General features: G+C 47.5%; 1 protein-coding gene across 3 annotated transcripts; it reads left to right on the top strand.

The window, feature by feature from the left end:
* Nucleotides 1-7,812: 7,812 nt before the first annotated feature.
* LOC134538969 (facilitated trehalose transporter Tret1-2 homolog) lies at nucleotides 7,813-27,637 on the top strand. Of its 3 annotated transcripts, none has more exons than XM_063380615.1 (5): nucleotides 7,814-7,970; nucleotides 10,355-10,478; nucleotides 14,134-14,232; nucleotides 20,606-20,880; nucleotides 26,171-27,637. In XM_063380615.1, exons 3-5 carry the CDS (start codon nucleotides 14,166-14,168, stop codon nucleotides 27,239-27,241), a joined length of 1,413 nt encoding a protein of 470 aa, XP_063236685.1. In that variant the 5' UTR covers nucleotides 7,814-7,970; nucleotides 10,355-10,478; nucleotides 14,134-14,165; the 3' UTR covers nucleotides 27,242-27,637. The 3 variants fall into 3 exon arrangements, with proteins under 3 accessions (XP_063236686.1, XP_063236685.1, XP_063236683.1); XM_063380613.1 differs by having other exon boundaries at nucleotides 10,358-10,478; XM_063380616.1 differs by lacking the exon at nucleotides 10,355-10,478 and having other exon boundaries at nucleotides 7,813-7,970.
* Nucleotides 27,638-27,922: the final 285 nt, after the last annotated feature.

The raw sequence follows: 27,922 nt of genomic DNA on the forward strand, positions 1-27,922 counted from the left end.
TTATAATGAATAAAGTAATTATTAACCACATACATTTCATTCAGTGGTAAGATGTTAACAATACCTTGAATTTTGTTAGCTAAGTCGCGGGTTATTAGCAAGTTTTATATAATTTTGTACATACATTTCTGCATCACCACCTCGCTGGTCTAGACTGTCGTGTCTGAAAAATTTTTGTATCCAGGCGAATGAACAAGTAAAGAAGGAATACTATATTTATGCTAGGTTCCAAATACCAATATCGCATGGTTATTTAAAAGGGTACATGGAGTGTTAACACACATGTGTGTCTAAGGAGCGACTGACAATTAACAAGTGTTGCATGCGTGAAACGCTGTAGGGATAGTTAACCGTGTGTTCTTAAGTTCTAGGAAAGCGTTCGCAGCATGAGTCAATGTTGCCAACTTTGTTTCTTTGTCGTGGTTCATGCAGAGCGGATGTTAGTAAAAATTTACAACAATGAAAGAAGACTCTCATGAAAGCTTCAGTTCCATAAAACAGCTGGTGGCAAAGGTAATGTGCAGATAAGGTCTTGCATACACAATACACATAAATACAGTAATAAACATTTACGAGGTGTTGACTGAGGCTTTAGTAACTAACCTATAAAAAAATGTCTGCGTGGAGTCCACAAGCGGCAGAAGTGAAACGTCTTGCTTATTAGTTATAGATAGAAATAAATTATTAATATTTTTTAATAGAACAAGAGATAATAATTGGGAATAGTAAGGAGGCAGGTATGATTTCAAACGAAATAACTCTTTTTTTCACAAGAAAAAAATAAATTGTAGATTATTAAAATAAAAAAAAATACGCTGAAATTTTTTTCTCGTACATTTAAAACAATATTTGATTTTAAATATTCTTAAAATGGAAGCTTGCCGATAATTAGGTTGCTTATGCAGCTTAACTAATTGTCCAAATGGGTGTGTGTAGTCTGCATGTGTAAACATCTTGCATGCGAAAGTGACAACATGGCGTACGAATAGGACCTAGCTCATTGCTACTTTGTTGAGCCACAGTCACCCACAGCTACACTCCGACTGAGAAATATTCACGCCTCTTAGTTCAACTTAACGTATTTTACACACTAGTGGGCTCATAACTATAATACGGTGTGTGATTAAGTCAATAAAATAATAATTCGTGACAAATAATTACCCATGTCAAACTATAGCTTGAAAAGCATTACACCAACAGAAATATTTAGTTACACAGCTACAACAATACTCAAATAACACTGTTTAACAATACTGATATACACAAGTAATTAAATTAATAACACATATAACACATATATATATAAAAAAAATATTTTCTTTCGAACATGGCCTGTGGCACAGTGCACAACATCATTTGTGGTGTTTTTTTCCGTTCTCTTAGTCCATTTTCTTTATATTTCTTTGTTTGTTGACCATATTCCTGTTATGGAATATTATGTGGTGTATACATCCTGTTGACAACAGCAATTATTGCTTAATTTGTTTTTTTTTTTTTTGTCTTTTGGTTTTTTGTAGTTTTCTTCTACAGACATACATGTGCTTAGCAATGGCTAGAGACCTGTAAAATTCGCGGATTCATTTGGCGATAGGGTAGAGTCCAAATACTTTTGACATTATTTTGCTTCAGTGATTGGGCCACAGTTTATCTGAAGGACTCTGGGCCAATGAAAAATCTTTAACAGAAGAATTAGCGAATCACGATCATTCCAGTCAACAGGGGTTACGAGTCGGCAACCAATCAGCAGATGTAATTTGCACGAGTGCATAGAGGATAATGGAGTCTATCCTTTAGGGATTTGAAATCGCGAATTTTACAGGTCTCTAGCAATGGCGTATGTCCAAAAGCTTACATCAAGTCATGCACTTCCATTGCTCAAACCTTTCAAAGATAAAACCCCGTTGTGCTGCCCTCAGGCGCAGGCGGGTCCCTATCCCTGCAGCATGGCAGGGTTCGACCTGAGCCGCACTAAGCCACGTGGAGCCCGCTCAAGGCTGCTCCAGCGATCACCGACAGCACCAACGGCCCCGGAGTGGGGATAGCGCCACCTCCACCTCCAAGAAACAACCGCGCGCATGAAAGTGCGCAAGAGCGCAAGAACACGCAAAAGAGCAAGAGAGCAAGTATGCTGTGTGTCACTTCTACATTTCCCTGCCGTCTCCTCTATCGGTTCCCCCACCACGTACCCAACTATTCTCTTCCTCTCCCGGTACCCCCCCCCCCCCCCCCAACCCAACAACTAGCTATTTCCCCTCATGCGATCGGAATTTTTCGTAACGCCCGAAATTTGTTGCCCTCCTCAGCAAATAAGTTTTACTTCAAAAACAATAGCAACCTTCAATTTTATCGTGTTAGTTCCCTAAATGTGGAAATATACACTTTTGTTCCCGATACTATGGATTATTATTATTATTTAATTTAAAATCTGCATTTAATGAGAATCTAGCCCTGGATTGTCTTGACGCTAACATAGCCTGGAGTATCTGCAGAAGTAATTTTCGGCAACAATATTTTTTTGCATTTAAAAATTGTTCGCTCTTAATATTTTGACAATTTTCAATTTTTACGTGTTCGAGGGTGCTTACTTATAGATAAACATTAAAGAGCGTAGCTATCAGTTGGCTCTCATTAAGTGCCAGCTGAACAGGTCCTGGGGTTACCCGTTGCCGGCGACCTGTAATGTCTTAAAATGTTTTTATATGTTAAGCTGCTTCCGTTAAATGTTGTTAACCTACTTTTGAACATATTTTTATGCAACTGAAAATATTTTAATAAATATCAGAGCAAAAAAAGAATCGAATTTAATGATTGTTAAGTGATTTGCCATGATTGTCAATATTATAAATATATTGTCAATATATATAAAATATAAATATTTACCAGTATTTAAGATTTATAGTCTGTTGGCGTGGCGGACGAGTGACAGACGGATGACGCTAGGCCGAGAGGGATCACTGTGACTCAAGATTTATAATGCAAATGAATTATACATACAGGAACACGACCTCACAAACACTCCCGTGAAAATGGCCAGGAAACTACTAAACCTTCCACAGACACTCCCTGCCAGCGACGACGGAAGCTTACAAGCAACCTGACATCGTTGTACATACGGGAACATAAACTCACTCAAACAAATACACTTGGAACAGTTTATAAACGCAATTGATATCACTAATTATCACAATAAATGAACGGTTTTTAATTATTTGAACAAGAATTCAATATCGATCACTAAAATACAGTTAATGAGTTTTAAAGCACATATGATTTTTTTTTTTTATTTGTATGTAGCCTATTTCATCCGTTCTATTTTCGTTGTATCGCAAAACTTCACTTTAATTATTTTTTTTTTTGTTTTCATAAGGCGCCTGGAGAAGTACAACTCGAGGAGTTGGCCTGTTAGAAATCGCGCGCGCCACAATGACGCGATGCCCTGCTGTCGCCTGTGTCGCGCCGTCGCGCTGTTGTGCTGTTGTGCTGTTGTGCTCGTAGCAACCGTCCTGTCACGGAGGCACGGGAGAGTCTTCACAAGGACTGCCGAGAAAAGTTTCAACAACACACCGCCGTTTTTTTTTATGCGTGGACGCAATGAAGGAATGTGAACTGTATTAAGGGCTGCAACTAAGGGGGAGCAAGCGGGGCATACGCCCCGGGCGCAAAGCTGTGTGGGGCGCCGAAATCACTTGCATTGTAATTTCTACTACAACTGGTAACTGGTAAAAAGTTTTTGCATGGAAGTTACAGTAGCACAGAAACTGTTACATGTAGGTATGGGAAATGCTTAAATAGCACCATTTTTCCGTGGGAGGGCCCCCGGACCCCCCGCTTTATTGGTGTGGTATGTGCAAAAAAAGAGGGGGGGGGGGGGGGGGCGCATGAATCCATTCATGCCCCGGGTGACAGAGACTCTAGTTGCGGCCCTGACTGTATTAAAAACTGACAAAGCCTTATCTGGGGCTGCTGGCACGGAGGTGAAACTAGATGGATAAGTTATTCTTGGTGAAGGCAAACGAGTCGGTGGTAACACCACTCATCCGGGCGAAAGCGACCAACAAAAGGCCTGATCGGCCAAGCATGCACATCCATCGTGTGCTTGGTCGATAAGAGAAGCAAAGTAGTGCTCCTGGTAAACCCTCACGGGTTCAGTTCTAGCTTTGAATATATATATATATATATATATATATATATATATATATATACTGTATAGAAGTCGCCAGCCCAGGTTAAAATTTCTAATACGGTTTTGAGGTAGTTGTTTAATTCACCACCGCAATCGCCACCATCTCTAGGGCATCGACTTGTGGTGGTCCCTAGCGGACAAGTGTCGAACTCTTCAAACACCCCTTCCCCCTCCTGCTGAACAACCTTGAGCTGCAGTGAATGATTGGTGGGGGGTGCGGGGAATGACAGCGGGCGACAGTGCTGCGCTCTAACGTGTAAATAACAAACTAAGACGATACAGGCCGTTACGGCAGCGCACTGCAGCGGTGAAGTTCCCAAGCTGCTCATCATGCGCTCCTGAAAAACGTAGAGTAAATCCTATCCACTCGCGACTTCTATACAGTGTATATATTCAAAGGTTCTAGGAGGTGGCGGTGGTGAGGCCAGAATAACTTGTTGTGCTCATAGCGCATAGCGCGGTCTGGAAGTCAAGTGGATGTGACACCCACTTGGCCTCACAGCCGGCTCGCAGGGAGGGCAACTGCTCGCGCGCGATGTGGCCACTGGAAAAAAAAAAACCCTGCGCGGTTGAGAAATGCCAGCATCAGATAATTAACTTTTAAATAGAGGAAAACATAGACGTTTCTTAAACAAAACACATATAAAATAAATAAAGAAATAGCCAGACATTAGGACTGTCAACAGAAGTGAAAACTTAAAACATTGTTTTTTAATGTGTAATTTGACATCATAATTTCTACGTCAAATGTACGTAAGAAAATGATTTTGGTATTACCTACATCAGTACGATGTTAGCATGATAACATTTATCCATACATAATTTTTTAGTCACATGACCTAGGTCATGTATTCAAGTGGTCAAATTAACTTCACTTACTGCTATGTCGGTGATGCGAACTCACAAGATTTTACCCATCCCATCCAAAAAAAAAAAAAAAAAAAAAAAGAGTCCAACACGCACATGATACAGTCGAGTATATACAAAATATTAGTGTATATATGCATATACATGTACACAGGCCGCTGCGATTCGCCAGTCTGGCGCAACACGTAACTAGCATGTCGGTGACGCGAACCCATAAGTTTTGCGCCTACCAAAAATCGCTCAACGCGGCTAAAAACGTTTTCACTTAAAAAAAAAAAAAAAAAAAAAAAAACTGCGCGGTCGAGAAATGCCAGCATCAGAAATTTAACTTTCAAATAGAGGGAAACATAGACATTCTTTAACATGACATAAAAAAATAATAAAAAAAACAGAGAATATTTTCGAACATTCTTAGTTCAGAATTTATGGTATGGGATATTAACGAAGTGGCGTATTGATTATAATGGCAAATTTTGAATCATTTTTCCCAATATAAAATTATTTTGGTAGCAATGAAATGAGCAAATCAAAAAATGGCTGTAAATAAAAATCTTTCCCTTGTGTATATTTTTTCCCAATAGAAACTGAGGTTGTAATTTTCAGCACTCAAACTTTGCGACCATGCGGTCTTTAATATTTGAATCAAAATATAAATAATTCTAATACATTGTTTTGGTTGAGCGATGTTAGAAAATAAATAAATTGAAACACAGTAGGGTTAATATTCCCAGCAACGAACGACAGCCGATGCCCCAAAGAACGGTGTCGGAAATTTCGCGCAAACAGGTTGGTCCAGGCACTCAGACAAAATATTATTATTTTTCACGTTATGCATTCTGCTCACGAGAATTGACAACGACAACAATGAGGTTAGTTTTCAGTGACGAGTCCATGTTCCACACGAATGTCAAGGTGAACACGCACAGTGGGCGTTTTTGGGGAACGGAAAATCCACATGTCACCATCGAGCACGAGAGAGATTTTTCCGAAAGTGAACGTGTTCTGTGCCATGTCAAGAGAGAAGATTTTCATAAAAAAAAAAATGGTTAACTGTAAAGTCGGTTTACGGACGATAGTTTAACGTGTCAACGTCATTACAAAACATTGATGAAATGATTGCATAATTTTATTAATAAAATTGAATCATTTTTATTGAATTATCACTATTTTGTATGGATACAAAGAAGGAGTGAAATGAAATCTACAATTTAATTGATACATTTACTTTTATTTGCACTCATTAATTCAAATATTTTTATTACTTTAACGAAGAGATTATTATTACTATAACTTTTATACATGTTTGCTATTTAACTTCTTCCAATATGTGTTATTCTGTTAAGGATAGGACGATGATAGGAAAAGTAGGAAACGAATGGGAGTGTTTCAAGTTTAATGTGCCTCGAAAAAGTCAAATCGATGGTTGTTCCAATCGAGTGGAAGAGAGATAGATGCAGCGCAAGCGTACAATGAGCGTAACGGGACACAGCGTAACGGGATAATGTGTGTTATGGGACACTTTTTCGTGCGTGCAGCCTGCGTTCATCGATTTATTAGACGTTGTCACGTCAAAAAACTGTCACAAGTAGTTCGTAGCTCGACATACCTACCTTGTGGCTTCTGCCTCGAGTGGGAGAAGATTGAAAAGACTTCATCTTCCAACAAGATGTTGCACCGCCTCACTCCCACTTGGCTGTAAGGGAACAAACACCTGAGCACACACCTCCCTGGGAGACGGTGTGTTCGCGCAGCTGTCCAGGATGATGCGTGGGGCACATGGCCACCGCGATCACCGGACTCAACCCCTCGCGATTTCTTCCTGTGGGACCCTGTCTGAGACAAGCAGTTCGTGCCACCTCTGCCGCCATCTCTGTCGGATCGGAGACAGGGGGTCACCATAACCACTGACACGCTGCACGCAGTGTGGGACGAGTGTGAATACCGCCTCAAGGTTTGCCACGTAACACGGGGAGCGCATACTGAGTCTCTGTAACTTTCAGAGATTCATCATTTGTGTTCATCCAGTACATCAGCAAGAAAAAAAAACAAAGAAAGCAACATATGACAGTTTTTTTTATAAAGCGAAACTTCATTTGTGTCGGTTGGGTGATTGGAGACGATGACTCATCAGCAGGGCAGCGCTCAGGAGTGTGGCATTCGATGGTGGATTGGTGGGAGGAGAGGGTGAGGGAGTGAGGGGGTGAGGGTGTGAGTTGGTGAGGGAGTGAGGTGGTGAGGGGTTGAGTTGGTGAGGGGTTGAGTTGGTGAGGGGGTGAGTTGGTGAGGGTGTGAGTTGGTGAGGGGGTGAGGGGGTGAGGGGGAGAGGAGGAGAGGAGGAGAAGGGTTGAGGTGGTGAGGGGGTGAGTTGGTGAGGGTGTGAGTTGGTGAGGTGGTGAGGTAGTGAGGGGTTGAGTTGGTGAGGGGGTGAGTTGGTGAGGTGGTGAGGTAGTGAGGGGTTGAGTTGGTGAGGGGGTGAGTTGGTGAGGGGTGAGGGGGTGAGTGGGTGAGTGGAAGAGGGGGTGAGGGGTGATGGAGTGAGGGGAAGAGGGTGTGAGTTGATGAGGGAATAGCGGGGCGAGGGGGTGATGAGGAGTGGAACGAAAGAGGAAGCCAGTGGATATCATGCATGCTGTGACGTTACAGTCTGCCTCCCGGCAGATGCAGGTAAGGCTAACGAGAGTCGTTACACGCCTAAACAATACACTTGAAAGAAAGAGACGTTAAAGCGTCGGAATGAAGCGATAAAGCGTAATTCACGAAAGACCTGGCGCGCGAGCAGCTGTCAACAATGCTAGCGAGTGAAGGGGAGTGATGGAGGGGGCACACAGAGACACCAGACACGAGCGCGCAGTCTCCCGCCAGCAGCCACCGCGACACGGCCGCAGCCTGCAGCCTCGCCAGCGCCCCTGGCGGTCACCCGGTGAGCGAGACCTCTGTCTGCAACCCCTGTCTGCAGGACAAGTCCCTGACTGCAAGACAAGGTCCTGACTGCAGGACAAGTCCCTGACTGCAGGACAAGTCCCTGACTGCAGGACAAGTCTCTGACTGCAGGACAAGTCCCTGACTGCAGGACAAGTCCCTGACTGCAAGGCAAGTCCCTGACTGCAAGACAAGTACCTGACTGCAAGACAAGTCCCTGACTGCAGGACAAGTCTCTGACTGCAGGACAAGTCCCTGACTGCAGGACAAGTCCCTGACTGCAAGGCAAGTCCCTGACTGCAGGACAAGGTCCTGACTGCAAGGCAAGTCCCTGACTGCAGGACAAGGTCCTGACTGCAGGACAAGTCCCTGACTGCAAGACAAGGTCCTGACTGCAGGACAAGTCCCTGACTGCAGGACAAGTCTCTGACTGCAGGACAAGTCCCTGACTGCAGGACAAGTCCCTGACTGCAAGGCAAGTCCCTGACTGCAGGACAAGTCCCTGACTGCAGGACAAGTCCCTGACTGCAAGACAAGGTCCTGACTGCAGGACAAGTCCCTGACTGCAAGACAAGGTCCTGACTGCAGGACAAGTCCCTGACTGCAGGACAAGGTCCTGACTGCAAGACAAGTCCCTGACTGCAGGACAAGTCCCTGACTGCAGGACAAGTCCCTGACTGCAGGACAAGTCCCTGACTGCAAGGCAAGTCCCTGACTGCAAGACAAGTACCTGACTGCAAGACAAGTCCCTGACTGCAGGACAAGTCTCTGACTGCAGGACAAGTCCCTGACTGCAGGACAAGTCCCTGACTGCAAGGCAAGTCCCTGACTGCAGGACAAGGTCCTGACTGCAAGGCAAGTCCCTGACTGCAGGACAAGTCCCTGACTGCAAGGCAAGTCACTGACTGCAAGACAGGTCCCTGACTGCAAGACAAGTCCCTGACTGCAAGACAAGTCCCTGACTGCAGGACAAGTCCCTGACTGCAAGGCAAGTCCCTGACTGCAGGACAAGTCTCTGACTGCAGGACAAGTCCCTGACAGCAGTACTAACAACTAACAACAACTAAAAACAAACAAAGGGTCTGATCAAAAATATCCCACGATTGATGCCAGAAGCAGATACTTTATGAGCCCTATCTACGTTGTCTATTTTTTGAGATCTCGGGTGCTGATGTTTACTGCATGTATCTGGTACCTATGTACTTAGATTCTGAGATAACGATCCAAGTAGTTTCCACGGTAACAGCTGCGAAGGCCGTTTATTGGTTTCCCGAAGGAAAAAAATACACCGAGAAAAAAAGTCATGGCTGCTAGCGTAATTGACTGGTCCATTGGAATGAGCATGCGAATCGCGAGAAATTTATATCTTATTACTCACCTAGATCACACAAATACACCCTCACTCAGTTATTACTTACCTAGCTTACACTAAAACACCCTCACTCAGTTATTACTTATATGGATCATACAAATAAACTCAGCAGCCAGGAGATATGCATAGCTTAATAAGATAACGTTTGAGAACATAAGTATTCTGAATACTATAAACTGTCTCATTTTGAAAATAATTTACGATATTTTCTTCGTCCAAGAACAAATTTAATTTTTTCCGTCTTTAGTGTCGAAATTTCCCCTGAAGAACAATATGTGTTTTTATAGTGACATTCTGTGAACTTGTGCATTATTTATTACTCTGTTTGATTGATGGTGTCACCAGCAACAGTACAATACACCTGGAACACTGCACGCCCAATTGTGCTTAGAGGCGACCTCTAGTCTGGCTATCGAGCCGGGGTCGCCCTTAGAGCTCTCAGCGCCTCTTGGACATCCTGACAGGTGTCGGCTGCTGCTGGAGGTAGCCTGGCGCCCTAGGCGAAAAAACCTTAATGCCCCCCCCCCCCATCCCCCGCCGGACACCACAAAAATTTTTTTCCTTTTCTCAAATTACATCACGTAAGCCTAAGATTTTGTCAACAATCAAATGTAAGCAAGCTTGTGTTTTTTTTTTTTTTACTGTTTTACTTATTACAAATCACAAATCATAAACAGGTCACCGTGGACTTTAAATAATTACTTGTATCAATATAAACATTCCAAACTGTTACAAAAATCCATTTTCATCTAGTTTCAATAATCGTTAAACATATTATATATCAGCTGTTGTGTGTGGTGCTGCGCCACCCCCCAGCTACTTGGCGCCCTGGGCGGTCGCCTAGTTCGCCTGTATGGACGCGCCGGCCCTGGGTAGACCAGGTCTTGGAACACTGGCAGATGGACTAGGAGACTGCCGGGACTTGCGACACCTGCAACACTTCAAACGCGCGCGCAGACAAATGAAACTCGCTGATCTGGAAGTCACGCACGCTCTGGCTTGTGTTTGCCCAGTAGTTCTCCGCGTGGGAAAAACAGCGCTGTTGCTACCGGCAGTGGCGCGCAAGCTGCGATAACAACTCCTCAGCGACCTCATGCTGTAACACGATACTTCACTCGCAGCTTCTGCCACACACCCGTAAGTACAAGACGTCAAATTGTTTCATTGTGGTGGTTTGTAACGATCCATAAATAACACTGAATATACATGATAAATATTCAACAGAAATAATGTTAGTAGAGAACGGAAAAATTCGCGAGTTCAATGACCTCCAGGATAGACTACAATATCCTCTAGACACTCGGGCAAATGCCAACTGTTCATTGGCTGCTGACTTGCGAGTCGTCTCGACTGGGTGGTCTGTGATTCGACACTTCTATCAGTGAGGGTCTCTAATTGGACCTCAGTCCTCCAAGATTAACAGAGGACCAATTGCAGAAGCAGCACTAAGGTATAATTATTTGAATTTTAGCATAACACGAAATGAACCCGCGAATTTTTCAGGTCTCTAAATATTAGCCGTTTCCAATGAAAAAAACCAATTAGTGATGGCAATCATTTTTTCGCGAGAAAAAAAAATTCTGAAAACTTATTGGACTGCAATATTGTAACCCGCGCCAGATGATTCTTCCTCGTGATTGGCGGCCGTCTGCAAGAGAAGGCATCATCTTATTTGACTGGGCCATTCAGGACGCGTTTGCTTCCGCGCTGGATTGTTGTGATTGGTGTCCTGACAGTAGACGACGCCAATGATTTTGCTCACAGGTAGTCTCAAAATGGTTTAGCGAAAAAATGCGTGCTCCTAATAAATAGTTAACCAACGTAATTTTACAGAATAGTTCGTAAAATTCGTAGAAAATCTTTCGCAATATATCGCAAGTTACCAACCAATAAAAATAATGAAAACGGCAAGAATATTTGAGCGAAACGTGCATAGCATCGGCCATGCGAGCTGACGTGGAAGCTCCCAGAGGCCTTCTTCGTGTTACGGCCGCAGTCAGCAAGTCCCTTATTCCTCACCCTACAATAATATATCTGGTCACTCCTGAGTGGATATAAGGCCCCCGCCTACCCGGGCACACACACGGTGCGCAGGGCTTCACAAGGGACCACGTGACTATAAATGTCAGACTGGCGTCTGTTCACGAGAAGCTACTAACAACACGCTGAGGGGCGGGAGAGGTTTCGTTTCCGTATTTTTTGACGTGACAACGTCTAATAAATCGATGAACGCCGGCTGCACGCACGAAAAAGTGTCCCGTTACGCACATTTTCCCGTTACGTGGTGTCCCGTTACGCTCATTGTACGCTTGCGCCGCATCTATCTATCTTCCACTCGATTGGAACAACCATCGATTTGACTTTTTCGAGGCACATTAAACTTGAAACACTCCCATTCGTTCCCTACTTTTCCAATCATCGTTCTATCCTTAACAGAATAATACAGATTGGAAGAAGTTAAATAGCAAACATGTATAAAAGTTTTAGTTAAAATAATCTCTTCGTTAAAGTAATAAACATATTTGAATTAATAAGTGCAAATAAAAGTAAATTTATCAATTAAATTGTAGATTTAATTTCACTCCTTCTTTGTATCCGTACAAAATAGTGGTAATTATATAAAAATGATTCAATTTTATTCATAAAAATATGCAGTCATTTCATCAATGTTTTGTTATGACGTTGTCACGTTAAACTATCGTCCGTAAAACGACTTTACAGACAATTTTTTTTCTAAACAGTATGTTCAGGAAAGTGATAAGTGCCAAAACGCTTTTTTTTCAGAATCATTTCTAGTCATTAGAGGCCCGGTAAACATTCCTGAAAGCACACAAGGACATTCCATTACGCCTTTTATCTTTATTTCTCCGCCATATAACGTTACGGAAACCGCTCATATGCACTGGGAGAAGACTGCGCGCCAGTCCAGAGGAGACACCGCGCTAGAAGCACCAGCGAGCGTCGCGCTTGTAATCCCGCCTCGCCGACGCAGATACGCCCCTGACGAGGCGGACACATTCGCGCAGTCACTTCTGTCCGACGTCGATGAGGACGCGGCATCTGATTGGTTCCACGTGACCTGTGACCGCACCGTCACACGGAGCGGATCCGTCAGACCGCAGCTGGCGAGATGGAACACCCGAGGTCAGGCAGATCAGACGGCGCCATCTGCATCTGGCATCACGAACAACACTCGCAAATGAGAAGCGAAACGAGTACAAACAAAGTCACAGAGCTGGAGTCACAATGTCACGAGACAGGTCCGACGCTCAGCAACCAATGAAACACAAGGTAGCCGTAAGCCGTGACGTCACCCCAAAAAACTAACGCGCCCCAACGGTCCGTAAGGAATAGATTCTATTTCTGATTTCGTCGTGTCGTGCCGCCCGACAGAAAGCAAAACGGAAACCTTACAGAACTAAACTTCAAAAATATTTACCTACGTGGTAATTTTTTCTTTGTTTAGCGTGTTTCTGTTTTGGAAAACTGTTGTGTTTGTTTCGTCTTTTCATTTTGTCGTGTTTTTGTCTCGTTTCAACTGTTGTGCTGAATATTTTTGGGTTCAATATTTTTGTGCTGTTATCATTTATGGTGGTTTTTTTTCGTTCTCTTCTGTTTTGGAAAACTATTGTGTTTGTTTCGTCTTTTCGGTTTGTATCATTTCATCAGTTGTACTGAATTTTTTTGGGTTCAATATTTTTGTGCTTTCATCATTTGTGGGGATTTTTTTCGTTATCTTAGTCCATTTTACTTTGTTTTTCTTTGTTTGTTGACCATATTCCTGTTATGGAATATTATGTGGTGTTTATATCCTGTTGACAACAGCAATTTTTTGCTTAATTTGTGTTTTTTGTCTTTTGGATATTTTTTAGTTTTCTTCTACAGAAAAAGTGCTTAGCAATGGCGTATGTCCAAAAGCTTACATCAAGTTACGTGGTAATGTTCTTAATATCCATGCTTTGTTTGACCTTAACTGGGGAATATGACTTTTCGCTGTAATATACTATGTCAATATTTGCAACCAGCATTTCCTTACTGGAAATTATTGGCTGAAGAAGTACTTCCTGTATTTAACTCAGCAAATGAGAAAACACTCACTGAAACACATACATAACATCCGTGTTTCACCCTAAAATAACTATGTCACGTAAAAAATATTTCTTGCAACCATAAGCGTAAAAGTGTAGGAAAAAGTTACAGATGATGTCTCGGGGCAAATCATTTTTCCTGATAAATCATTACCTCCAACCATAACTAAAAAATGGGGGGTCGTCTGTAAAGTCGGTTTGCGGACGATCATTTTACGCGATAACGTCATAAGAAAACATTGATGAAAAATTGCATACTTTTTAATTTTCAAATATTATTTACAGTTTTTGCAAATTTAATTAAAATAATTCGTTCAAATATAATCACGAACAGTTATAGAAATAAACTCTAATCAAATCCATGTCAATAAATTGTTAATTTGAAATGACGAAATTGGACAAATAAATCAAATTTTTTAAATTGCTGCTTTTAAAAAGCCCGCCTTAACCTGTTTGATATTATAGAGATTTTTTTCGCACGGTGGTTGGCCGGTTCTTGCACGCTCGGCTCATGCGGAACGTGACAATGAGTCATGCATTTTTCGTGCGTGCAGCCGGCGTTCATCGATTTATAAAACGTTATCACGTCAAAAAAAAAAGAAATCAGTAAACCTCTCCTTCTATGTGTGTACCCTGCCCGCTAACCAATCACGGACCTGTGTTGCATGTTCTGCCCTCTAACCAATCATGGACCTGTGTTGCAGGTTGCTGCAAGCCTATTGGATCACCGCGCTAGATGGAAGCCACCCAGAAGCAGGGTCAGAAGTCAAGGAAGCTCCCTCAGTATTTCGCAGGAGTGGTTGGTGCGTCATACACTTGCAACGTTGCAACCCCTAACACGAAGAATCGTTTATAACACTTTAACATTATGCTCATTATATTATAAGATAATTCTCAGTTAGTTCCGTGACATGGTGCTGACTGTGAACATTCCTGGTTTCACAGTGCACGCTTTTAGTTTATTTCCGAAACGTAGCCTGACGAACCCTAGTATTATTTTATCATAATGATTATTTCTCAAAGTGAAACATTCCTTGTGTTGTTATTATAAGTGTGATAATTTCCTCGCGATACATTTTGTTATGAAAAAAAAAAAAAAACCCACAAACGAAAAATAATATCCAATATTTTTTCCTTAACCTACAAATTCACACTTTAAAAAAAAATTAAACTTTTGTAAGTTACTTCAATACTCACTAAATGATTTCACTCTAAGCTTTCGAAAAGGGGTAATTTTATTCAAATAAATCACAAACGATAAATAGTTTTAGGAAGCTAAAAATTATGACTGTTTTATAAGAATAACTAATGGTGTTTTTGAGAGACTTGGCAAAGTTTCCGAGATGACCAACAAATTGCTATTACCGAAATAACATATCGCATACACAAAAAAAATAATTTTAAAAATTGGAATCACCTAAATTTGAACACCCACCTATTATCAGAACCGCGCGGATGCATTAGGCACGCAGGGACGTTGGAACGTTTTCATGAGGGATGGGGGGGGGGGGAAAGATGTATCACACTTACCTCAGACCTAGAGTGGGGGGTCCGGGGGCCCTCCCCCGGAAAAATTTGGAATTTTAGATGCAAAATTGTGCTATTTAATGAGTTTCCGAACCAAAAAATTAAATATACCATTCCAAAAATTTGGTGACGTAGTATGTATTAAATACTACTCTGACAGTAGATGGAGTACAATTTAAATAAAAATACCATCTAGGAATTTGAAATCATTTTACAGTATATTTACAATCATAAATTTGATTTTCTAATCAATGTGATCATCAATGCAACGTTTGTAACTACTGGTTGAAAAAAATACTACTAGGACCAAACATTTATTCTGGGAAAAGGAGGGGGGGGGGCGAAATGCTACTCTCGCCCCCCCCCCCATGCATAACAGCACGGGGGCAACTCGCCCCTGCTGCCCCCCCCCCCCTGTTCCGACGTCGCTGTTAGGTAGCAAAGACAACTTCGAGGCATATTTACGCCTGCTTCGAGCTGATGATCGGAATACAGTGATCTTGACACGCTCTTAATAACCCTGAGACAGGTACAAACAAGCTCAAGAAGTGGTTAGCCAATCACGTGCGACGCCCCTTGCTATCTGTCTTTTATCGACGAACAGTATTCTAGAACGGCTTGATTATACATAGGCTGGGCCGGGGGCAAATAATGCTTATTTCGCACCCCCCCCCCCCCCAATTTACTAATACAGTACTCTTCAACCCCTCGCTAATTAAAAAGAAATAAAAAATATCTGCAGACCTTTAAGAGATTTTAATGCTGTTGTAAATAGGACAACACTTAAGCGTTTTTGAAGGCATTTTAAGATAAGTTTTAAAATGTTTCGCTAAATAAAACACAAATTTCATCCCTTTATACTTTTCAATATATATATATATTTTTTTTTTGAAATAAACAATTTACGTAATTTTGAACAACTTAAAAAAAAAAAAGTTTATCTGCGTTTTCATATCAGCGAACGTTCCAATAAAATAATCTTTTTTTTTCATATCCACGCAAGTCTTGATTAAATGCGTTAATGTTTCTAGATCAGCAAGTCTTTGTTGACCTATTGTTGATCTCAGTCAGACACTGAAAGATCTTGTTGCTTGCGTAGTGGCAGTCAATCTGCAACTTGGGTATTATCATGAAGGTCATGAGGCTGAACCTGAAGTGTCGGGGTTTATACCTCTTTCTTTTATGAACAGAAGTAAAGGTATCAAGGCCAAGGATGTTGAGTACAATTAATTCACAAACGTTCCCGTTCCCTGTTCGGGTTACAAATATCTTAAAGCCACACATGTTATCAGCTTTAAAAATGTTTTTTTTTTTGACGTAATAACGTCTTATAAATCGATGAACGCCGGCTGCACGCACGAAAAAGCATGACACATTGTCACGTTCCGCCTGAGCCGAGCGTGCAAGAACCGGCCAACCACCGTGCGAGAAAATCTTCTATAATATCGAACAGGTTACGGCGGGCTTTTTAACTAATTGTTCGTATTTATATTTAAACAAGTTATTTAAATTAAATTTGCAAAAACTGTAAATAATATATGAGAAATTAAAAAGTATGCAATTTTTCATCAATGTTTTCTTATAACGTTATCACGTGAAATCATCGTCGGTAAACCGACTTTACAGACAACCCCCCCCCCCCTTTTTTTAAATATACAACCAGTATCGTCGAATGAAGGCCCCGTAGTGCGGGTACGCAGGTACAATTAGCCTATGCGCCCGAAAGTTTACATGTCTTGGTAAAGACCTCCTTGGTAGGCGTAATGATATCGAGTAACATATTTATTCATCCGGCAGGAGTCGTTGTTTGCAGTGACCATAGTTAATTAAATAAATATCTAAAAGTATAAATAACTTTTGCGTCGACCAAGGGTTGAACCACGTACTGGAATGAATGGAATCAATCATTACATTAATTGGTTTTCTTAAATAGAGTTTTAGAACTTTTTCCTAAATATTAGGTTAATAATTACGAATTTCCAAGACACTGGGATTCGATGGGTGGAAGGATCGTTCACACGAGGCGCTGAAAGCATATAGCAATGCAGAATCACACAGCAAGGGTGACTGCGGGGGGTGACTGCGAGTGGGTGACTGCGAGGGGGTGACTACGAGGGGGTGACTGCGAGTGGGTGACTGCGAGGGGGTGACTGCGAGTGGGTGACTGCGAGGGGGTGACTGCGAGGGGGTGACTGCGAGGGGGTGACTGCGAGTGGGTGACTGCGAGGGGGTGACTGCGAGTGGGTGACTGCGAGGGGGTGACTGCGAGGGGGTGACTGCGAGAGGGTGACTGCGAGGGGGTGACTGCGAGGGGGTGACTGCGAGTGGGTGACTGCGAGGGGGTGACTGCGAGGGGGTGACTGCGAGGGGGTGACTGCGAGTAGGTGACTGCGAGGGAGTGACTGCGAGTGGGTGACTGCGAGGGAGTGACTGCGAGGGGGTGACTGTGAGGGAGTGACTGCGAGGGGGTGTCTGCGAAGGGGCGACTAAGAGGGGGTGACTGCGAGGGGGGTGACTACGAGGGGGTGACTGCGAGGGGGTGACTGCGAGGGAGTGACTGCGAGGGGGTGACTGCGAGGGGGTGACTGCGAGGGGGTGACTGCGAGGGGGTGACTGCGAGTGGGTGACTGCGAGGGAGTGACTGCGAGTGGGTGACTGCGAGGAAGTGACTGCGAGGGGGTGACTGTGAGGGGGTGACTGCGAGTGGGTGACTGCGAGGGAGTGACTGCGAGTGGGTGACTGCGAGGGAGTGACTGCGAGGGGGTGACTGTGAGGGGGTGACTGCGAGGGGGTGTCTGCGAAGGGGCGACTAAGAGGGGGTGACTGCGAGGGGGTGACTACGAGGGGGTGACTGCGAGGGGGTGACTGCGAGGGAGTGACTGCGAGGGGGTGACTGCGAGTGGGTGACTGCGAGGGGGTGACTGCGAGGGGGTGACTGCGAGGGTGTGATTGCGAGGGGGTGACTGCGAGGGGGTGACTGCGAGGGGGTGACTGCGAGGGGGGTGACTACGAGGGGGTGACTGCGAGGGGGTGACTGCGAGGGGGTGACTGCGAGTGGGTGACTGCGAGGGGGTGACTGCGAGGGGGTGACTGCGAGGGGGTGACTGCGAGGGGGTGATTGCGAAGGGGTGACTGCGAGGGGGTGACTGCGAGGGGGTGACTGCGAGGGGGTGACTGCGAGGGGGTGACTGCGAGGGGGTGACTGCGAGTGGGTGACTGCGAGGGGGTGACTGCGAGGGTGTGATTGCGAGGGGGTGACTGCGAAGGGGCGACTACGAGGGGGTGACTGCGAGGGAGTGACTACGAGGGGGTGACTGCGAGGGGGTGACTGCGAGGGGGTGACTGCGAGTGGGTGACTGCGAGGGGGTGACTGCGAGGGGGTGACTGCGAGGGGGTGACTGCGAGGGGGTGACTGCGAGGGGGTGACTGCGAGTGGGTGACTGCGAGGGGGTGACTGCGAGGGTGTGATTGCGAGGGGGTGACTGCGAAGGGGCGACTACGAGGGGGTGACTGCAAGGGAGTGACTACGAGGGGGTGACTGCGAGGGGGTAACTGCGAGGGGGTGACTGCGAGGGGGTGACTGCGAGGGGGTGACTGCGAGTGGGTGACTGCGAGGGGGTGACTGCGAGGGTGTGATTGCGAGGGGGTGACTGCGAAGGGGCGACTACGAGGGGGTGACTGCGAGGGAGTGACTACGAGGGGGTGACTGCGAGGGGGTGACTGCGAGGGGGTGACTGCGAGTGGGTGACTGCGAGGGGGTGACTGCGAGGGGGTGACTGCGAGGGGGTGACTGCGAGGGGGTGATTGCGAAGGGGTGACTGCGAGGGGGTCACTGCGAGGGGGTGACTGCGAGGGGGTGACTGCGAGTGGGTGGCTGCGAGGGGTTGACAGCGAGGAGGTGATTGCGAGGGGGTGACTGAGAGGGGGTGACTGAGAGGTGACTGCGAGGGGTGACTGCGAGGGGATGATTGAGAGGGGGTGACTGCGAGTGGGTTTTGCGAAGGGGAGACTGCGAGGGGGTATTGCGAGGGGGTAACTGCGAGGGGGTGACTGCGAGGGGGTGACTGCGAGGGGGTGACTGCGAGTGGGTGACTGCGAGGGGGTGACTGCGAGGGGGTGACTGCGAGGGGGTGACTACGAGGGGGTGACTGCGAGGGAGTGACTGCGAGTGGGTGACTGCGAGGGAGTGACTGCGAGGGGGTGACTGTGAGGGGGTGACTGCGAGGGGGTGTCTGCGAAGGGGCGACTAAGAGGGGGTGACTGCGAGGGGGTGACTACGAGGGGGTGACTGCGAGGGGGTGACTGCGAGGGAGTGACTGCGAGGGGGTGACTGCGAGGGGGTGACTGCGAGGGGGTGACTGCGAAGGGGCGACTACGAGGGGGTGACTGCGAGGGGGTGACTGTGAGGGGGTGACTGCGAGTGGGTGACTGCGAGGGGGTGACTGTGAGGGGGTGACTGCGAGGGGGTGACTGCGAGGGGGTGACTGTGAGGGGGTGACTGCGAGGGGGTGACTGCGAGGGGGTGACTGTGAGGGGGTGACTGCGAGGGGGTGACTGCGAGGGGGTGACTGTGAGGGGGTGACTGCGAGGGGGGTGTCTGCGAAGGGGCGACTAAGAGGGGGTGACTGCGAGGGGGTGACTGCGAGGGGGTGACTGCGAAGGGGCGACTACGAGGGGGTGACTGCGAGGGGGTGACTGTGAGGGGGTGACTGCGAGGGGGTGACTGTGAGGGGGTGATTGCGAGGGTGTGATTGCGAGGGGGTGACTGCGAAGGGGCGACTACGAGGGGGTGACTGCGAGGGAGTGACTACGAGGGGGTGACTGCGAGGGGGTGACTGCGAGGGGGTGACTGCGAGTGGGTGACTGCGAGGGGGTGACTGCGAGGGGGTGACTGCGAGGGGGTGACTGCGAGGGGGTGATTGCGAAGGGGTGACTGCGAGGGGGTGACTGCGAGGGGGTGACTGCGAGGGGGTGACTGCGAGTGGGTGGCTGCGAGGGGTTGACAGCGAGGAGGTGATTACGAGGGGGTGACTGAGAGGGGGTGACTGAGAGGTGACTGCGAGGGGTGACTGCGAGGGGATGATTGAAAGGGGGTGACTGCGAGTGGGTTTTGCGAAGGGGAGACTGCGAGGGGGTATTGCGAGGGGGTAACTGCGAGGGGGTGACTGCGAGGGGGTGACTGCGAGGGGGTGACTGCGAGGGGGTGACTGCGAGGGGGTGACTGCGAGGGGTTGATTGCGAGGGCGTGACTGCGAGGGGTGACTGCGAGGGGATGATTGCGAGGGGGTGACTGCGAGTGGGTTTTGCGAAGGGGTGACTGCGAAGGGGTACTGCGAGGGGGTAACTGCGAGGGGGTGACTGCGAGGGGGTGACTGCGAGGGGTTGACTGCGAGGGGGTGACTGCGAGGGGGTTTGCGAAGGGGCGACTACGAGGGGGTGACTGCGATGAGAAGACTGCGAGGGGGTGACTGTGAGGGGGTGACTGCGAAGGGGCGACTACTAGGGGGTGACTACGAGGGCGTGTCTGCGAGGGGGTGACTGCGAGGGGGTGACTGCGAGGGGGTGACTGCGAGAGGGTGACTGCGAGGGGGTGACTGCGAGGTGGTTACTGCGAGGTGGTGACTTCGAGGGGGTGGACTGTGCCAACAGCCGTCGTGAACACGGTGACGGCGGGGTGCGTGTTCGGCTGGACCTCGCCGGCGCTGCCGCATCTGCAGGCCCCGGCGGACAACTCCTCGGCCTCGGCGGGGGGCCTGACGGTGGACGAGGGCTCCCTGGTGGGGTCGCTGGTCGCAGTGGGGGCCCTGGCCGGCTCCCTGCCCACCGGACACCTCGCCAACCTGCTGGGGCGGCGGAGACTCTCGCAGGCCCTCAGCCTGCTGCTCGTGGCGGGCTGGGCCGTCATCGCCGTCTGCGGCCGCCAGGTGGGGGTCCCGCTCTACCGTTGCCATACTGCATGTTGCGGCCACTGCTGAGCACAAGCATTCAGACAATACGGGAAACTCTAGCCAGTTAGCATTGCCCAATCGGCTGGAAGCCACTATTGTAACTAGTTACAAGCACTTGGAAACACATTGTGCCAAAATGTAGCCAGGTTTGATATGTCGGGATCCCACTCTACCATTGCCATGTTGCCACATCCGAGTACAAGCAATCAGACAATACGGGAAACTCCACCCAGATAGCATTGCCCAAGCCGCTTGAAGCCACTATTGTAACCAGTTTCACGCACTTGGAAACACATTGTACCAAAAGTAGCCAGGTCTGTCTTGTCGGGATCCCACTCTACCATTGCCATATTGCAACACCAGAACTGTTGATGGTCACTTCCGAGCACAAACAATCAAACAATATGAGAAAATCTAGCCGGCTAGCATTGCCCAAGCCGCTTGAAGCCACTATTGTAAATAGTTTCAAGCACTTAGAAACACGCTGTACCATAATGTAGCCAGGTTTGTCTTGTCGGGATCCCACTCTACCATTGCTATTGTGCCACATCCGAGTACAAGCAATCAGACAATACGGGAAACTCCACCCAGATAGCATTGTCCAAGCCGCTTGAAGCCACTATTGTAACCAGTTTCACGCACTTGGAAACACATTGTACCAAAAGTAGCCAGGTCTGTCTTGTCGGGATCCCACTCTACCATTGCCATATTGCAACACTAGAACTGTTGATGGTCACTTCCGAGCACAAACAATCAAAAAATATGGGAAACTCTAGCCGGCTAGCATTGCCCAAGCCGTTTGAAGCCACTATTGTAACTAGTTTCAAGCACTTAGAAACACGCTGTACCATAATGTAGCCAGGTTTGTCTTGTCGGGATCCCACTCTACCATTGCCATGTTGCCACATCCGAGTACAAGCAATCAGACAATACGGGAAACTCTAGCCAGTTAGCATTGCCCAAGCCGCTGGAAGCCACTATTGTAACTAGTTACAAGCACTTGGAAACACATTGTGCCAAAATGTAGCCAGGTCTGTCTTGTCGGGATCCCACTCTACCATTGCGATATTGCAACACTAGAACTGTAGATCGTCACTTCCGAGCACAAACCATCAGACAATATGGGAAACTCTAGCCAGTTAGCATTTCCCAAGCCGCTGGAAGCCACTATTGTAACCAGTTTCAAGCACTTGGAAACACATTGTACCAAAATGTAGCTCGGTCTTGTCGGGATCCCACTCTACCATTGCCATATTGCAACACCAGAACTGTAGATCGTCACTTCCGAGCACAAACCATCAGACAATATGGGAAACTCTAGCCAGTTAGCATTGCCCAAGCCGCTGGAAGCCACTATTGTAACTAGTTTCAAGCACTTGGAAACACATTGTACCAAAATGTAGCTCGGTCTTGTCGGGATTACACTCTACCATTGCCATATTGCAACACCAGAACTGTTGATCGTCACTTCCGAGCACAAACCATCAGACAATATGGGAAACTCTAGCCAGTTAGCATTTCCCAAGCCGCTGGAAGCCACTATTGTAACCAGTTTCAAGCACTTGGAAACACATTGTACCAAAATGTAGCTCGGTCTTGTCGGGATCCCACTCTACCATTGCCATATTGCAACACCAGAACTGTAGATCGTCACTTCCGAGCACAAACCATCAGACAATATGGGAAACTCTAGCCAGTTAGCATTGCCCAAGCCGCTGGAAGCCACTATTGTAACTAGTTTCAAGCACTTGGAAACACATTGTACCAAAATGTAGCTCGGTCTTGTCGGGATCCCACTCTACCATTGCCATATTGCAACACCAGAACTGTAGATCGTCACTTCCGAGCACAAACCATCAGACAATATGGGAAACTCTAGCCAGTTAGCATTTCCCAAGCTGCTGGAAGCCACTATTGTAACTAGTTTCAAGCACTTGGAAACACATTGTACCAAAATGTAGCATGGTCTTGTCGGTATCTCACTCTACCATTGCCATATTGCAACACCAGAACTGTTGATCGTCACTTCCGAGCACAAACCATCAGACAATATGGGAAACTCTATACAGCCAGCATTGCCCAAGCCGCTGGAAGCCACTATAGTAACCAGTTTCACGCACTTGGAAACACATTGTACCAAAATGTAGCTCGGTCTTGTCGGGATTACACTCTACCATTGCCATATTGCAACACCAGAACTGTTGATCGTCAATTCTAAGCACAAACCATCAGACAATATGGGAAACTCTAGCCAGTAAGCATTGCCCAAGCGCAAGACACTCCATGCCGCTTGAAAGCCACTACTGTAACTTGTTTCACGCACATTGTACCAACATGTAGGTAAACTCCACGCCACCAGACATCACTTGTCTCGCGTATTTCTCACCTGTTTCCCATGTCGTCCCTATTACAATTTCTGGTGTAATTTAGAATTCCATGACGACCTTATGTTTGCCAAAACAGGTCGATTACGCGATGGTTTGCCATAGCCTTGCGCGGGATGAAGGTGTGAGAGCGTCACTAACACCCAGTCCTGGACCCAGGGAGAAGGTTTCTGAGGATCCCCTCTCCAGCTGGGAATCGAACTCGTGCCCCCTGGCCCACCAAACAGACACACCAGGTGCTAGTCAAAGTGGGTGGACTTATACTTACTGTAAAAACTGATGCAAATAAGCAAAATTTACCAAGAAAACATTTTGAATGCTTCCATCAACGAAACCAGTTAAGACGATTTAACAATATTGCTGTTAAAATTAAAGGATTTCAAGAGGTTGTCCAAAATTGATGTCTTAAACATACAACGGCAATAAGTAGTAACCTTTAAGCAACAACCACACTGTAATGCTCACTGCTAAGCATCTAGCTGGAAATTTTGAAATCCACTTATCACGATAGTCCCTGCTCACATATACCAAAAAAATAAAATGCAACTACATATACACCACTTCCAGCTATGTGTCTGGAACAGTATCTGGAGATAACTAAGGTGACTGTTGCCAAGAGGACTAGTGTCGTGGTGTTCAGGCGAGAAGGGGGGGGGGGGAGGGAGGAGCACGAGACCTCAGCAGAGAGGGGTGTCGCAGATGGTGTACCTGTGTGCTGTTACACTCCTCAGTCATAACAGAGTAAACTCAAGTTATGTTACAACTTTGTTGCAATTCACTCTCATGATGACCTGGGCTGGGGGGGGGGGGGGGTAACTAGTGGATCTTTTGGTTTCAGAAGGCAAAATAATGATTTCGTTTAGATATTAGTACCTCTTTTTTATTTTACTTTTGATTATTTTCACATTGGATATTTTATAAATTGATCAACAAAAATAAATATATATAACATGGATTTATAATCACATCATTAAAATAATGGACCGGCCCTTATTAGACAATTAAACAGATCTTTAACATAATTTAAGTAAAATTCGTAACAATAAAATGAGTCGCAGTCCCAGGATCTTTTAAGTCCTGATGAAAAATTGCTGGCAGTCTGATCTGTTCAACGTCGTGATTCCATGCTAGTCCAAAAAGGTTTTTAAAAACTGAAGGGCTGGCAGTTTGAAGGTTTCTGGACGAAGTGGAACAGTTGACGGTATGTCAGAGGGCCTTAGTCATCCGGTCAGTGGAGACTGATCTGGTCCTTGGAATTTGTCTGGTTCTTGTAAACTGGTCCGGTACTTGTACCCTGGTCCGGTACTTGTAATCTGTCTGTGAACAGATCCGAAACACATATGTTCAGGACTGATTCATAGACAGTTGGTGCAATAGGCAGAAAATGCCTTCTAGTCACGATGATGGTCGGGGAGTAAAGGTAGTAAAAACTCACCAAACAGGGTGATGTCTTCTAGGATCTGCCTGGGCGTTGAGCATACGGACCCATCACGGACGTTTCATGATTTAAAATAAAATTAATTAGTTATGATGACTATAACATGACTACTCGAGCTAGATATACACGGACTGAATAATGCCTAAACACTAACGTTGTGGGAATCATCCCTTGTCTAGTTAATCACATCTTGAAAGAAAAACGGAGAGGCATCCTGATGACGTATATGCGAAGTATTCAGACCAGAATCGCGGCATGCAATAAGTTTGGGGCGGCAGAGACTCGTAATTAAAAGGCCAAGTTAAAGATAGAAAAAAAAAGGGGGGGGGGGGCTCGGCTTTTGGGCCGAAAGGTTCCGAAGACTACCGAGGGGCTTGTCGAGAAGTACTGACTTCGACCTACTGAGGTGTGTCTGAACCGAGTAGAGGTCGACTCGCACGAGGCGGCTGCTAGCAGCATGGGGCTTATGGAGCGGGCTAAGCCAGCACTCTGGTAGCCGGGGAAGGAACTACGGGGTACTGGTTACTGCGGGAGATGCCAGAGGGCAGGCGTTCAGCAGGCGTTCAAACTCCCAGGAGAAGTAATTCGCAAAACTACCACCAGGTGGCATAAGCATGTACTTTTGGGACTAGATTCGTGGCCTTGGGGACAGGCCGACCCTGGCCGGGGTTCGTAGTAGTGAGAGGGTGCCAGTTCCAGGACAGTGTAAACAAAGAAACAGGTGGTTGTCTGAGCGCATGTCCTGGGTAGGCATGGCAGGACGTGGGCGTGGCACCATGTGGCTGGGTGGGCGTTGCCGGGAGCCACGTGGTGCCACGCCCACCTCCTGCCACGCCTACCCAGGACACGCGCTCAGACAACCACCCATTTCTTTGTTTACACTGTCCTGGAACCGGCACCCTCTCACTACTGTTCGTGTACAGTCATTGCTCTGGGCCGGTGTTCCCAGGAAATCTTGGAGAGGTGGGGTGTGTGGGGGCTGCTGGTGACAGTGGGAAAGGGGCTCTACTGAAACCCGGAGGCGTGACTGAACGTTGGTGAAAATGGCTCGCATCAGGGGAGGTCTTAGAATTAGCCTGCCCTGAGAGCTTGCAGGACATAGCAGTTCTCATCACAGATCGGAGGCGAATTACAGGCGATGTTCGTGCGCCAAGACGGGGATAAAATGATACACGGACTGACTGGCAAATGACACGGCAAAATCGGATCTAGGGCTGAGGAAAAACTTGGGGAGACAGGTCTGACACCAGGAGTGTACACTGGGAGTGTACAGGAGGAGGAAGAAGTTTAAGTTATTGCAGTAAAAGAATGAATGGAAACATTATTTTTTTAACACATTCAAATTTAAAATTGTGCCAAAATACTAGTCAGGCTGCCTGGGACTAGTGTCGATGTGATCAGGCGAGGGGAGAGCACGTGACCTCAGCAGAGGGGCATGTCGCAGGTGGTGTACCTGTGCGCGGCCAGGCTGCTGCAAGGCGCCTGCCTGGGCGCCGGCTCCGTGGTGACTCCGCTCTACAACGAGGAGATCTCCGAGGTGGGGGTGCGGGGCTCGCTGGGCGTGCTCTACGACTCGGCGCTCTGCCTCGGCATCCTCTGGGTGTACCTGGCCGGCGCGCTGGCGGCCCCCTACCTCTGGATGAACGTGAGCTGCGCGCTGCCGGCGGCGCTGTCCTTCCTGCTGCTGTTCCTGGTGCCCGAGTCCCCCGTGCACCTTCTGGCGCGCGGGGACGAGGCGGCCGCTAGGGCGGCCCTGACCTGGCTCCGGGGCGGGGACCCCGACGTGGGTCCCGAGCTGGAGTCCTTGCGCCGGCTCGTCCAGAGGCCCGCAACCCCGGGCCGCTGCGCGTGGACCCCGCCCACCGCCAAGGCGCTGCTGATCGTCACGGGGCTGATGATGGCGCGGCAGCTCTCGGGCATCAACGCCGTCACCTTCTACGCCGAGGACATCCTGAGGGCCAGCGGCGCGGGGATGGAGCCGTCCATCGCGGCGATGCTGTGCGCCGTCTTCGAGCTGGCCGTGACCGTGCTGATGGTGGTCATCGCGGACCTGGCCGGCCGGAGGCTGCTCCTCGCGGTCTCCTGCTGGGGGTCGGCTCTCTGCCTCGCCGGCCTGGCGCTCGCGCCTCCGGGCTGGCTGCCCGTCGCCTCCGTGCTGGGCTACATCGGGCTGTTCTCCGTCGGCCTGGGGCCCCTGCCGTGGTTCATGATGGCGGAGCTGGTGCCGACCGAGGCCAAGGGTTGGGTCACGGGAGTCGCGGCCACCGTCAACTGGCTCGCCATGTTCCTGGTCACGCAGTTCTTCGTGGGGCTGGTGCGCGCGCTCGGACCCGCCGGCACCTACGCGGGGTACGCCGCCGTCAACGGGCTCGCCGGGGCGGGCGTGCTGCTCTTCGTGCCGGAGACCCGGGGCAAGAGTCTGGAGGACATCCAGAAGGAGCTCGCGGGAGTCAAGCCAGCCGCCCCACCTGACCTGGGGGAGCCGCCCCACTGCAGACCTCGCCGTGAAGACTGAAGGCCGTGGACAACCAAACACTTGCTGAATGCTCTATCGTCGAGTACATGAACTTGCCAGCTGCCCCACTGCACACCTCGCCGTGAAGACTGAAGGCCGTGGACAACCAAACACTTGCTGAATGCTCTATCGTCGAGTACATGAACTTGCCAGCCGCCCCACTGCACACCTCGCCGTGAAGACTGAAGGCCGTGGACAACCAAACACTTGTCGAGTACACGAACTTGCTTGTGATTGACCAAGTTACATTTTGTATCCAACTAGTCTCTTAACAAAATTATTTATTCCACTGAGACATATACTGTATAGTGTTATCTGTGCCATGCATGGAAGAACATACAGTTGAGAAATCTTAACAACTTACCAACAAATAAAAAACCTTTATATTTTACTGTTTACCAAGTCTAGTTACTCCAATGTAATCCTAGTGCCAACCGCCACTACACTTCATGAAATTACCAAAATAGCATGTTAAAAATAGCATGCTGTGAACTCGTGACATGACACAATTTCTTAGCTGTGCAGTCACACTATTTAATGAAGGATTCTCCCATTAACAATTAGAAGGAAATAACTACTCTCATGCAAAGGCCAGATTGTCGTGGCCCTCATCTGTCTTTATTCCCAAGGCTAAGAAACTGCTCATAATGTGCTAGAAGCAATAACACCTGATGCTATGTG

This window comes from Bacillus rossius, chromosome 14 (genome assembly GCF_032445375.1).
Source record: "Bacillus rossius redtenbacheri isolate Brsri chromosome 14, Brsri_v3, whole genome shotgun sequence".
Taxonomy (NCBI): Eukaryota; Metazoa; Arthropoda; class Insecta; order Phasmatodea; family Bacillidae; genus Bacillus; species Bacillus rossius.

Bases quoted from the DNA above. Each gene is read 5' to 3' on its own strand.
- LOC134538969 (XM_063380616.1), top strand. From the start codon at position 14,166: ATGGAAGCCACCCAGAAGCAGGGTCAGAAGTCAAGGAAGCTCCCTCAG. The intron at 14,233-20,605 runs GTGCGTCATACA...CTGTGCCAACAG, and splicing joins GTATTTCGCAGGAGTGGTTG to CCGTCGTGAACACGGTGACG. The intron at 20,881-26,170 runs GTGGGGGTCCCG...GGCATGTCGCAG, and splicing joins TCGCCGTCTGCGGCCGCCAG to GTGGTGTACCTGTGCGCGGC.